General features: G+C 40.3%; 1 protein-coding gene across 1 annotated transcript in view; it reads right to left on the bottom strand.

The window, feature by feature from the left end:
• LOC126483762 (membrane metallo-endopeptidase-like 1) overlaps positions 1-14,309 on the bottom strand; it is a 302,629-nt gene that overhangs the window by 64,953 nt on the left and 223,367 nt on the right. Inside the window, exon 11 of the mRNA XM_050106909.1 lies at positions 11,981-12,090. Coding sequence (XP_049962866.1) covers positions 11,981-12,090 — 110 coding nt within the window. The remainder of the gene's footprint in view (positions 1-11,980; positions 12,091-14,309) is intronic.

Genomic DNA, 14,309 nt, shown 5'->3' with positions numbered 1-14,309 from the left:
ATCCAGGTTTAAATGAGGTTGATTGATTCCAACTGTGCTACATTGATATTGGAGCACTGGATTTATGTTTCTGCATTTTGTGAGCATGCCGTTTTACATTTCTGAACATTTAAGATGAGTTGTCAACATTTGCACCATTTGACACCTTATCAATATTATTCTAAATAACGTCATCTTCTGAAACAAGTCCAAGATAACTGTTTATATTGACTGACAGGTTGTTAATCTACAACATAAACATATTATTTTTCAGTTCTAATCATGCAACTACACTTAAAACTACTAGTTTTTAAACAAAAATTTGTTTATGAGATATGAGGTGTCAAAAAGAAATTATTTTAGGTTGGACTGAAAACTTATTTGCCACCTGATACATATTTTGTGTTGTTGGGAAAATGAAAAAAAAAATTGATATTTTTGTACAAAAAGCCAAGTAGTGTAGTTGCCGTAGTATAGTGGTCATGATACTGGAGTGTTGGGTGGAGAGTCCCGAGTTCAAAACTCACTTGAACTGAAACATTTTAAATTTTATATTCAGTCTGAGTACATTCTAGATGTATCCACAAATGGCAAGAATCATTGTACTGGAATGTTCTGTAGCTGTATATATACTGTATGTGTTCTGGCTGGAGGCAGTTCGCTCCGCGTTCTTGTATGTGCAAGTGCTTAATAAACCTCTGCTAAGTGAAGTTAATGTTTGTCATTCATCTGCTTACACCTTCCTCTATGTGACATTATTCTGGTGGAGGCACTGGGTATTGGAACTTGTGATACCGCACATTATTGACAACACAGTGGCTCCCATCAGGCCATGACAGAGCCACCATTTATGTGGCAAGAAACCCAAGTTCGAGCCATATTCAACATATCGCAATCTATCAGAGACAGAAGAAGAAGAGGACATCACGATGACAGCAATTGTGTGCCGCCACAAGAGACATTCTTCTGGGTTCCCTGGTGATGATGGCCAAGATCCAAACAAGTGGCTGAAGGTATATGAGCGTATAGCCAAATTTTACAAATGGGATGACACCATGTGTTTGTCGAATGTATTTTTCTACTTGGAGGGCACTGCCAAGCAATGGTATGAGAACAGTGAGTAGAAGTTCACCAGCTGGGAAGTATTCCAGGTGGAACTGCGCAAGTATTTCAGTGACACACAATGACAGAAGTGCAAAGCTGAAAATAAATTAAAGTGCAGGGCACAGTGTCCAGGAGAAACAACAGTGTCCTGCATTCAGGACCTCTTGGAGCTGTGTAAAATAGTGGATCCTTGAATGAAGGAGGAAGATAAGGTTGCACATCTCATGAAGGGTGTTGCTGAGGACATGTATCAAGCCCTACTCCTGAAGGAAGTTTCAACAGTAAACGACTTCATAAAATGGTGCCAGTATATCGAGACAATGCATCAAAAAAGAATTACACGCAAGAAGTTTGAATGGCTTCCAAAACATCGTATCGATGTCTGTGATGGAGGAAGAAATTGATTTCACAAGTGTTCGTCATCAGATAGAGAGTGAGGAAGTCCAGAAGGCACTTGGATTGTACAGCGAGCAAAAAACTGAGACTCTTCAAGAGGTCATAAGGGAGGAAATGGAACAGACATTCAACCCAATCTCTCATTCTTCATTTCCCTTTAAAACAGTAAAAAAATTGAGATACAGGTGAAGTTCCATTCCTACAATGCTGCATGAGGAACCTGTTTGGGCACCAAGGAAGACTGGTGTCTGGAGGACCCAGGATAACCAACCAGTACCTTTCCACTGTGGGCAACCAGGACATGTGGTGTGCTATTGTCGAGAAAGGTAGCAGATATTTGATGACGCCTGTGCCAGAAGACAGCAGACTGATTATAGCTGACACCAATTCTGGGATGACAAAGATGAACAAGAAGATGTGGGTTCAGGATGACATAGGTCACCATCACCTCAAGCTATCCACTGGAGAGGTCACTCCCCAACATGCCAATCAAGGTCTCCATCACTGTTTAGAAGCTCCAGCTGATCACCTAGCTGCCACAACCTGGAAAACTAAAGGGTGTGACCTTCCTTGCAGGTGAGGCCACTGAAGAGAAAAATCCTTCACCATTGATCACTACAAAAATGATAGGAAACTACATCAATATCCTCATGGATGGCTGACCAGCCCAAGCTCTTATGGACTCTGGAGCATCATATTCATTCATTTCGGAGAAGTACCATCGCCAGTTGCAGAAAACCGTATTTGTCGACAACAAAACATCTCTGCTGAAGGTGGCTAATATATAAATAATAATATGTAAAACCTACAGGAAGATGTATCATTTGTGTGGGTATAAGTGGCCATACACAGAAATTAGAATTCATCATCTTACAAGAGTGTAGTCATGATGTCATTCTCGGATGGGACTTTTTGAAAGCTTCTCAAGCAGTTATAGATTGTGATCACTCGAAGATTATGCTAGATGAGATGAGATACTGTGGACAGGAAGATGCACATCCAAGTGTGTGGAGACTATCTGTGCTGGATGAAGTGATCATTCCTGCAGTCAGTGCTAGAAACGTAGCTATCATGTGTCATGCCATGCATCAACCCATGGCCCTTGTAGTGGAATGCAAGAGAAGCATACCACTGAAGAATAACATGGTCATCCCAGCCTCTGTCATCTCATTTCAGAACGGATTCAGTGAATTGTGGATAGTTAACTGTCACCGAGAATAATTCGCGATGAGGTAGAGAAAATGATGAAGAATGACAGCATTCAGCCTACGCAGAGCCCATGGTTGTCACCAGTGGTACTCGTCAGGAAGAAGGATGGCAGTTGGTGCTTTTGTGTTTATTACAGGAATGTTAATAAGATAACTAAACCTATTCCCCAAATTGATGATACACTAGATTGTGTGAAGGGGGCTAAGTTTTTCTCAACCATGGACATGTACTCAGGATACTGGCAAATCAAAGTAGGTGAGGCTGGTCATGAGAAAACTACATTCATCACCCCTGAGGACCTGCATGAGTTGACTTATGACCACAGCAGTTGAGTCCCATAGTGCTCAGAGCCATTTGAACCTGCATGAGTTAAGGTAATGTCGTTTGGTTTGTGTAATGCACCAGAAACTTCAGAACGAATGATGGCTAATCTTCTAAGGCACCTGAAGTGGACAATATGTCTATGTTATTTAGATGACATTATTGTGTTCTCAGAGACATTTGATGAACACATAAAAAGACTGAGGACAGTTCGTAAGTGTCTCCAGCAAACCAGACTGAAACTTAATCCAATAAAGTGTCTCATTTGAACAAAAGAAATCAAAATACTTGAGCACCTTGTGTCAAATGAAGGTGTGCAGCCAGACCCAGAAAATATGAGATCTATAATAGAATTTCCTATTCCTAAAAGTATTAGAGATGTGAGAAGCTTCCTCGGATTGTGTTCTTATTACTGTCATTTTATCAAAGACTCCAAGAGTTGTTAAAAGCCAATGCTAAATTTATCTGGGGTGGGGCTCAACAAGTTTCTTTTGATGTGCTGTGAAAAGCTCTGACGACTGACCCTGTACTTGATCTATATGATGAGAGAACACTTACAGAACTACACACAGATACCAGTGGGTATGGGATTGGTACTGTTCTGCTGTAGATTTCAGATGGAAAAGGGAAGGTTATAGCCTATGCTTCTAGGACACTTGCAAAAGCTGAGAGAAACTAGTCAACTACAGAAAGAGGATGTCTTGCTGTGATCTGGACCATGTGCAAATTTCGACAGTATCTCTATGGAAGGCCATTCACAGTTGTTACAGACCATCATTCACTTTGTTGGTTAACAGGTCTTAAGGATCCAACAGGATGACTCGCCAGGTGGGCACTACATCATCAAGAGTATGACATTACCATAGTGTACAAAAGTGGAAGAAAACACCAAGATGCTGACTGTCTCTCAAGAAACCCTGTGCAAGACCATCAAGACTTTGATGAAGATAGTGACTGTCTCACTGCACTCCAGGATGTCTCTGCTGAGCAGAAGAAGAACACCAATATATCTTAAAGTATGCTTGCCTTAAATCAGTCAGAGGATGTGAACTGACAATTTAAGGTAGTTAATTGGTTACTTTGCAAGAAAAACTTTTGATCCATTTGGAAAGAGTGATTCCTAAATACATGTGCTTAGATGTCCTACAGAAATTCCATGACACACCTGAGGCCGGACATTTAGGATTTATTAAGATATACGATAGGATCTGCAAGAGATTTTTCTGGCCAGGTTTATTTAGGAGTGTTTGTCACTATGTGTCACATTGGACTCGCATTTGGGAGGATGATGATTCAATCCCACATCCAGCCATCCTGATTTAGGTTTTCCGTGATTTCCTTAAATCGCTCCAGGCAACTGCCGGGATGCTTCCTTTGAAAGGGCATGGCCAACTTCCTTCTCTAATCCGATGAGGCCAATGACCTCGCTGTTTGGTCTCTTCCCCCAAACAACCCAACCCCAACCACTATGTGTCACATTATCAAGAGTGCCTGAGGAGAAAGGCAGTTCCTCAGAAACCACCTGGCTGACTCATACCAATTCCACCAGCCGAAACGCCTTTCCAGCATGTTGGGATTGACCTCCTTGGACGATTTCCACCATCTGCTAGTGGCAATAGATGGATTATTGTTTGCACTGATAATCTGACGTGCTACACCATTACAAAAGCTGTGAAAACAGCCGAAGCATCTGAGGTAGCCAAATTCATCATAGAAGACATTGTACTAAAACACAGTGGCCCAAGGGTGTTAATTACGGATCAAGGGAAAGTTTTTCAATTGAATCTCGTGACAGAGGTAAACTGTCGGTGCAACATTACTCATCACATGACGACTGCCTACCATATGCAAACTGATGGGCTTACAGAATGCCTTCTATATTTGGTTTGAGTACATTCTAGAAGTATCCACAAATGGCAACAATCATTATACTGGAATGTTCTGTAGCTGTATATATACCGTATTTGTTCTAGCCAGAGGCAGTTTGCTCCACACTCTTGTGCAAGTGCTGAATAAACCTTCATTAAGTGAAGTTAGTGTTCGTCATTCATCTACTTACACCTACTTCTTTCCAAGACACTGACAGCTTTAATGAGTAAAGAAAGTAATTTTTTTCTTCTAGTATTGTGGATATGGACATCACTAATCTCGTTAAGCTGTGATGAATTATTTATTACACACACACATGATGAATCACCTAAAACTTACACCACGATATTGAGGAAATGGGAAGTGCCATTCAACAGAATAGATTGGTAGTCAGAGGCTCATACTGTTAACCAATAAACAGATTGTAATAATACTTAGGAAGTGTATTTTTTGTGCAAACATAGATTTATTTAAATGGAACAATGCGTATTGACATTAATAAACTAAAATTAAGGTAATGTAGAAAGCCAGTGAAGTTTGTTGCAGTGTCCTAATGCAAGCCATTTATGGGATATCGTGTTTTGAAAAGTTCCCACACTGACACTTGCACAATACCTGTGTTAACACACACTAAAGAAAGACACAATGCGTATTGACATTAATAAACTAAAATTAAGGTAATGTAGAAAGCTAGTGGAGTTTGTTGTAGTGTTCTAATGCAAGCCATTTATGGGATATCATGTTTTGAAAAGTTCCCACACTGACACTTGCACAATACTTGTGTTAACACACACTAAAGAAAGACACAAGCACATACACTTGTTGAATGGATTATGACCACTAATGAGAAAATTGACCATCACAGATTGTGTTCAAAATGGTTACTGGCAGCAGCAATACACACTTCCAGTTTGGTATGAAATGATTTCTGCACATGTACTAGTATTTCAGTGGAGATGTCCAAGCAGACCTCAGTAATATGTCATTGCATATCATTCATCAGGTGTAGTTAGTATGTCACTGTAGACAGTGTCTTTCAGCTTTCCTCACAGATATCAAATGCAGGCAATGATTCAACAAAGGTATAGGTCCTCTGCATCCAGTCCAATGATTTGGAAATAATCGTGAAGATATGTTGTAGTAATTTGTGCACTATGGACTAGACAGCCATCATGTTGGTAGCACAGGTTCCTCCTAGTCTGCAGAGGAATATCTTCTAGTACCCAGGGAAGATGCTCTGTTAGGAGGCTGCTATACTTGTGCATGTTCAGTGTTCCATCTATGAAATATAGGCTTATGAGTGGATGGTTCACTATCCCAACAGACCAGTAGTGCATGTTTTGGTGTTTATCTGGTCATGATTGGTATATGTGGCTTCATCACTAAACAAAATGCAAGTTACATCTGAAGTATCCTGTCTCAATGCCCATGTACAGAAGTTACCACAATCCTCATAATCATTTTCATGCAGCTCTTGATGGAGAGAGATGTGATTGCGGTGGATTCTATGTCAATGGAGAATGTGTAGGACATTTGGCTGACTCATCCTAGTTCCTCATGTGATTGCACTTTAGCTAATGTCCAGATCAATTGCAACTGTGGCAAGAACATTAACTCCCCCCTCTTCTCTTGTCACTTGTTTCCTTTTATTACATTATCTGGGTGTTACATTACCACCTTCACATAACTGGTTGAAGAGATTTATAATAATTGCTGAGACAGTTGATGTCTGTTGGGCTTTGTGCCTCATACACCATATATGAATGAACTGCATTCTTCCTACACTCTATATACAGCATGAACATGTCAGCTTTTTCTGCATTGGTAAATCCCATCATCCACTCACCACCTTCTGCTTGGATTGTCACACACTAACTGACTAGCAAATCACAGTGCACTCAAGAAACACATAAACACAATGTAAGCAAACATAATAACATCATACCTAACAACAACACAGGTTGACTGGCACAAACAAGTGTCAGTGTGGGAACTTTTCAAAGCTTGTTATCTCATGAACAACTTACATTAGAATCCTGCAACAAACACCACTGACATTCTAATTTACCCAACTTTTAGTTTTTTATGTCAATAAGCACTGTTGCATTTAAAAAAGTGTATTTTTGCACAAAAATACAGTTTCTCTGTATTATCACAAACTTTTTATTGACTAACAATACAAGCCACTGGATACCAATCCATTCTGTGAACACTGCACATCAATAGCATTTTCCATTTCCACTTCATTTCCAGTGTACGTTTCAGATGATTCACCATATGTGTGCATGTGTGTGTGTTAAAGAGAGAGAGAGAGAGAGAGAGAGAGAGAGAGAGAGAGAGAGAGACTGGAAAAAATATTGAAGCACCAAGAAGGAATTGTGGGACGTTAACAAAAGTTGGTAGGCATATTTGTACATCTGAAAGATGATGTCTGTTCAAATCTCATGGTAGTCACATATGAGTTGTGCTAGTAGCTCCACTATGAGGATGCAGCTCAGCTTTGCTACAAATACACACTGTAATGGTCTGAGTGTTAGTTACCTTTGAGAATGGATGTGATGAGTTGATGTTAGTCAAGAACGCCTCTGAGTGACAAAGACACCATTGTCAACATCTCACTGAGTAGGAATGGGATCATGTAATATGGCTACAGATGGCCACATGGTTCTATCGAGAGGGAAGACGACGGTGTTCATCAGCAGTTGGCACCACAGTGACAAAAAGTTCTGTTACTAATTGGTTACTTCACGGGTAGCTTGGAGCCAGAAGCCCTGTAGTGTACATTTCACTGACCTCAAATCTCCACCATCTCTGACTTCAGTGGTGTCAAGTAGGAGCTCATTGGAGGGCAGGGTGGATATCTGTTGTTTTTTCTGATGCAAGTTGGTTTTGCGTTGATGCCAGTCAAGGCCACATGTTGGTAAGGAGGAGGCAAGCAACCTGTCTGTGTGCTGGACACACTGGACCTATACCTGAAGTTATTGTCTGGGATGTGATTTCCTATGACAGTAGTAGCACTCTCATGGTTATCACATGCACCCTGACCAAATTTGTATGTCAGTGTGGTGATTCAACTTGTTGTGCTGTTTTTCATGAACAGTATTCCACATGATGTTTTCTGCCATTTTGACACCCAAATGCCTTTCATTTAGCATTTCTGTATCTCCACACCTACAAGGTCTATTCAAAAAATTCTGAAACATTATTAATTTTGCACCAATGGTGCATCAGAGTGAAGTGTGGTTAGCATCCCTGCATGTGCCTGTGTTTAATGTGTAACTTCTGGAAGTTTCACTGCTGTATGTCTGTTATTTATTGTTCAGTGTTGTACTGAGTAGAATGTTGTGTCACACAGTTTATGTATTTCAAGATGGCAGAGTTAGAGGAGCAAGTCATTTTGCATTGAATTGTGCATGAAGCTCAAGAAAACTTGTAGAGACACACCAAAGATGCAGGAAACCTATGGTGATAAGTGCATAATCCATACTCAATGTTACAAATGGTTCACATGGTTTAAAAATGACCAGATGGAAGTTAAAGATGACCCTCATTGGGGATGCCCTTCAACGTCTACCAACTATGCTCATGTCAGGAATGCCAATGAAAATGTGCAAGCCATTGAAGACTAATTATCAAAAAGATTGCGGAAGAATGTAACATTTCATTTGGAACATGTCATGAAATCCTGGCACAGCATCTCAGAATGCATCATGTTGGCACCAAGTTCATACCACAGCTCATGAGTCAAAACCAGAAAGACTTTCGACTTGCAATCTGTGAAGATCTTTCGGATCGCACAAATGAGAACGAGTTGTTCCTTAAGAGAATCATAATTGGTGTTGAGACATGGGTCTACAGTTATGATGTTGAGACCAAGGTTAAATCTTCATTGAGTGTTGGGAAAGGTTATCCAAGACCAAAAAAAGCTTATCAGGAGAGGTTAATTGTCAGAACCATGCTCATAATTTTTTTTTACTTTGAAGGATAGAATCATGAATTCATGGCACAGAGACAAACTGTTAATCGGTGGTACTATCTGGACATGTTGTGACACCTGTGAGAAAATGTGAGAAGCAAATGCCATGAAATATGGTGAGACAATTCATGGCTCTTGTATCATGACTATGCACCTGTGGATTCATCTTTGTTGACGCGTGACTACTGCACAAAAAACGAAGTCACTGTGGCGCCTCATCCTATGTACTTTCCAGACCTGGCCCCTGCAAACTTTTTTATTTAGAAAGTTGAAAACCATGTTGAAAGGATGAAGATTTGCAATGGCAGATGAGATAAAAGAAAATTTGCAGATGGCGCTTTGTGTGATTGAGCAAGAGGCGCACTAAGACAGCTTCCAGAAGTGAAAACAGTGTTGGGAGCAGTGTATCAATTGTGGAGGAGAATTTTGAAGGAGACCATGCACAATAAGTAAAAAATGTAATGAAATGATTTGTGGCATTGATGGCCAAGAGGCCCCATCTGGGGAAATTTGGCCACAGAGTTGCAAGTCTTATTTCAGGTGACGCCACATTGGGTAACTTGCATGTTGGTGTTGATGAGCACAACACAACACCCAGTCTATGAGTGGAGAAAATCTCCAAGCTGGACCTGCTGCATGGTAGGCAAACACATTATCACTCAACAAAGCAGGCAGGCTGCACAATAAGTAATAAATGGTAAGTGTAGAGCCATCACACAGAATAATTATCTGGGAACCTATTCCTATCAGAACTTTAAAACCAACAGTACCATAGTTCATTTTCCAGTAGGTCTTCCCAAAATGATTCTCATTCGCCCATGTTTCATCAAGGTAATACTCTGTTGAATTACCTCCTGCTCTTCTATCATGCATCTCTAGAAGGGATGTGGTTCACGCTGTGTCTATGTCCTTCTTTGAACTAAAAGCTCTCTTCATAACATATTTGAAACTAATGCCTTTTAAAATTCTTCACGTTGATGAAGTCTGATCTTTAAAGCCATGTGTAATTGTAACAAAACTTTGTTGTGATGGGCATTCACAATTCCATGGAGCACTTTGAAACATCACTGTCAAAACCATCCATTTGTGTTACAGGTTTCTTATGATTTCGATGCTTTCCACATGACATGAAACCAAATCTTCCTAATGTTCCTACAACTCTGACATTTCCTTTTACAATTCCCTCTTGTAGTTCTCTTGCTGACACCACATGATTCTGCAGTCTGCTCTTGTGACCTCAAGTGTCAACAGAAGAAATCCTACCTAAAAATTCACATTTGAAAAAGTTATAAGGGCATTAAGCAATCCCCTCAAGTATTTGTGAAACGCTTCATGTTTATTGCTGTAACTTGACACTTTTTTAATCACTCTGCAACATTTACAGATACACACTCACGGCCATATTGCTATGAGAAAAAAGAACACCAACAGTTGAATGAATAATTTGGTTATTGTGAAGTACTGCAACAGTACAACATGCATTAGAGAGATTTTCGGCATCTAGTGGATCATGGCTAGCCGCTCAGAAAGAGAGGGAATCTTATTGGCTGCCAATGACTGATGGAGCGGTATGTGCAGAATAGCTGAAAATTGGGCCACCTTCCTATATGATGCAAACTTTAAATCAGACTACTAAACTCCTGAATGAGATTTTCACTCTGCAGCGGAGTGTGCGCTGATATGAAACTTCCTGGCAGATTAAAACTGTGTGCCCGACCGAGACTCGAACTCGGGACCTTTGCCTTTCACAGGCAAGTGCTCTACCAACTGAGCTACCGAAGCACGACTCACGCCCAGTACTCATAGCTTTACTTCTGCCAGTACCTTGCCTCCTACCTTCCAAACTTTACACAAGCTCTCCTGCGAACCTTGCAGAACTAGCACTCCTGAAAGAAAGGATATTGCGGAGACATGGCTTAGCCACAGCCTGGGGGATGTTTCCAGAATGAGATTTTTCACTCTGCAGCGGAGTGTGCGCTGATATGAAACTTCCTGGCAGATTAAAACTGTGTGCCTGACCGAGACTCGAACTCGGGACCTTTGCCTTTCATGGGCAAGTGCTCTACCAACTGAGCTACCGAAGCATGACTCACGCCCAGTACTCACAGCTTTACTTCTGCCAGTACCTCGTCTCCTACCTTCCAAACTTTACACAAGCTCTCCTGCGAACCTTGCAGAACTAGCACTCCTGAAAGAAAGGATATTGCGGAGACATGGCTTAGCCACAGCCTGGGGGATGTTTCCAGAATGAGATTTTCACTCTGCAGCAGAGCGTGCGCTGTGGGGCATGGCAATGGCAGTGTTGGACCCTAGCATCATGGAGCTGGGAGGACCTCAGACCCCCCCCCCCCCGCCTCCCAGCAGGCAGTCTTGTGGGGACTTCGACAGAGGAAACCAACATGATGGCTGGGCTATCAGGCAGCAGTCATTGGTTCTCAACATGGCTGAATCAATGATAGCTGTGACAGAGGAGTGTCAACAACCACACATACTGGTACACTGTGGGTGCCAATACAAAGCCCTGCAATGCTGATGATCTACTCATTTGACTCGGAAGTATACACACAATCAAAGGGGCTTGTTAGTGTGGAAGACAAGTTATACTGCATGCTTCAGTGCCAACAAAACTTACTGAGAGCTGGTTATTGGCTGGAGAACTGGGTCACTATTGAAGACACTACCAGTATGGCAAAATGCTGCATCAGTTGGCTGTGGCTCATGCCCTTAATATGGTACCGATCTCTTATCTGCCCCCATTCCACTGCAGTTGCATTCAAATTCCAACTCTTCCACTAATATTTTGGCTGCTCACCTTCTGGCCATCCTCATAGAGGCATAGAAGACAATCACTAGGCTCACTTTGAATAGGTATGGAAGATATTCAGATAAAATATCAGTGGGAGAGTTGTAATTTGCACAGGTGCTTTTCCTAGACTTACCTGATGATAGTATCTGTATTTGGTGAAAACTAGATACAGGCAACTAATATCTTTCATTCACAGCTACTTTTAAATAAGATATCAATAAAACTTGCTTTTGTAAACATATAAAAGCACCAGAAAAACCAGACTAATTATTATGCAATTACTACAGGTTATATGAGAATATAAATGCATGTATACTTACACATATTGAGGTAAGAGAGGATTTTTCAGATACATAGAGTATGAATGCTTCTTGTTCAACAGAACCAAATTGATAGCATTTTCAAAATAATTTGTAGGGTTGATGTTAATCTGAAATAGACAGATAAAACAAATGTAGCCCAAGCATCCTCTAAGACACATACAAAATCTTACAATATCCTAATAAAAGAATATTCATTCTGCATTGTAGAATGTACTTATAAGGTGTACTGAAGTGAAAACTATTGTATACAAGTACACCCATACAATAGTTTGTAGAGTGAAGGACGGGGGTGGGGGATGGAGATATAGCCATGGTGGTATGGTGTATTTTTGATGTTTTAGAAGATGAATAGCAGCTTGTAAGTAGCCATAAAAGTGTTACATTTCTGAGAAAAAGCTTTTTAAGAAACTAAATGATACTGACATTCAAACCATTTTCTTGAAAGAAACATACCTATCTACACAATATTTTTTCCTTTCACTGAGAGCGAGGCAAGGGTGAGTTAACACCATCCCCCTCACTCTAGGGCAAGCTGAAGATATAGTGAGTCACATAGTCAAAATCAAATGCTTACTTTTGTGCTTGCAACAGTTGAACATTAAACCAGCTGATTCATCTTTTATGGTTAAATTCCTGGAAACATTACTGATATTTACTGGTGAATGTGGCCAGATGATCAATAAACATAATGCTGTTGTAACTTCTTAGAAAAAGTAACAACAACAGAGAAGCTTATATCAGAATTCATTGTGTACACTGGTGGCAACAAAAGCTAAATGTTGATTTCCCATGTCAAATGAGATGCTAATGGGAAAATTTATCAACATAAAGCCTGTCTACTAGTTTGGCATAACAGTCAATGTCAAGGTACTGGCTAATATGAAACAATCAGTCCAGTGCTCATTATGACACAGTTGCAGTAGTGTTAAGTATTACTGCTAATGAAGGTTTGGAGCTAGCACAATTTAATGTGAAGTCAGCATTTCTAAACTGCCTACTGAAGGAAGAAATATGCCTGTACATAAAACAGCCATAAGGACTTTGTCATGGCACCAACAGGCCATGCAAACTCTTTAAAAGTCTTTATGGTTCAAAATAATCTTCCAAGATGCTGATAAGCTTTAGTTGTTTAATATGTTTACGATGGATTTGTTGCTGGATACAAGCAAAGTATCATCAATGGCTTTCTGAGAATATGTAGAATGCATTCAAGATTATAGTGGAAGCTGTTGGATGTGTTGTGAGTATATTGACCAAAGATCACAACAATAGTTCAGTTTTTATCAGTCAAGCAGCTTATACTGATTTAATAATGCAGAAGCAAACGCTGTGGGAACTCCAACTAAGATATATCTGTATGTCAAAGTGTTCATATGTATGAACAGTCAAACTCCTTATGGAGAAGCAGTGGGATGCTTGATGTATTTGACAGTGGCAAGACATCCAAACAGTTTCGTTTTGTATGCTATGTGACAGTTTCTGGAGAAGTCAGAAAATTGTCACTGGTCAATGGTTAAACTTATTTAAAAAATGTCAAAGGGAAATTGTCTATGGGACTTAGGTAGAGAACTGATGAATTGTCAGGAGCACTTGAAGCATTTTCTCTAAGTGGACCTCTCTTCAAGTATAACAGTGGGGTAGTATGCTAGGCCAGTAAGTGACCAGCCTGTGTGTCCCTTTCAACAGCTGAAGCTGAGTTTGTAATTGTCAGTGAAGTTGCAGAATAAGTCATATTGTTGGCTTATCTCTCTTCTGAAATTACACTACCAAAAGCCCCTGGATTATCAGTGGACAATCCAAATGAAATCTAGTTGGTGAGGCATTGTGAATTTCATATATGCCCAAGGTATATTGGTGTGCATTTCCACTTAGTACAAGGTCTTTCAATCACTCATCATGTTTGCAGATCTCACCCTGGAAGATAAACCTTCAGGGATGTGGAATGAGTCAAGGTATACATAAATGTAAGAGAGACATCATAGAAATTATATCTGTATACTGTATTAGAAATACACTAATTCATGAAGATAGACTGTACATTGCACATGTACCACAGGGCAGGCACTTTCACAAAACCACTTAAGGTGCAACTTGAGAACATTTGCATTATTCGTATTAGAGTCGACATAGTGTGCTCCCTGCCGCCGTTGGATAAGCAGCTGCAGCAGCAAGTCGTATACTCCTAGCTCACTCATTTGTTACATAGTTTAATTCTTAATTTCTTTGCGTGTTTTTGGTACTTGCATTGTTTAATTCATAATTTTCGAGCGTATTATAGTATTTGAGAGTTGTAGCATCGCGTTTTAGTACCTGAATAGTGTAAATT

The sequence above is a fragment of the Schistocerca serialis genome, chromosome 6 (genome assembly GCF_023864345.2).
Source record: "Schistocerca serialis cubense isolate TAMUIC-IGC-003099 chromosome 6, iqSchSeri2.2, whole genome shotgun sequence".
In the NCBI taxonomy this organism is placed as follows: domain Eukaryota; kingdom Metazoa; phylum Arthropoda; class Insecta; order Orthoptera; family Acrididae; genus Schistocerca; species Schistocerca serialis.
The sequence above is the reverse complement of the archived record's forward strand: the minus strand, read 5'-3'. Positions and strand labels throughout refer to the sequence as shown.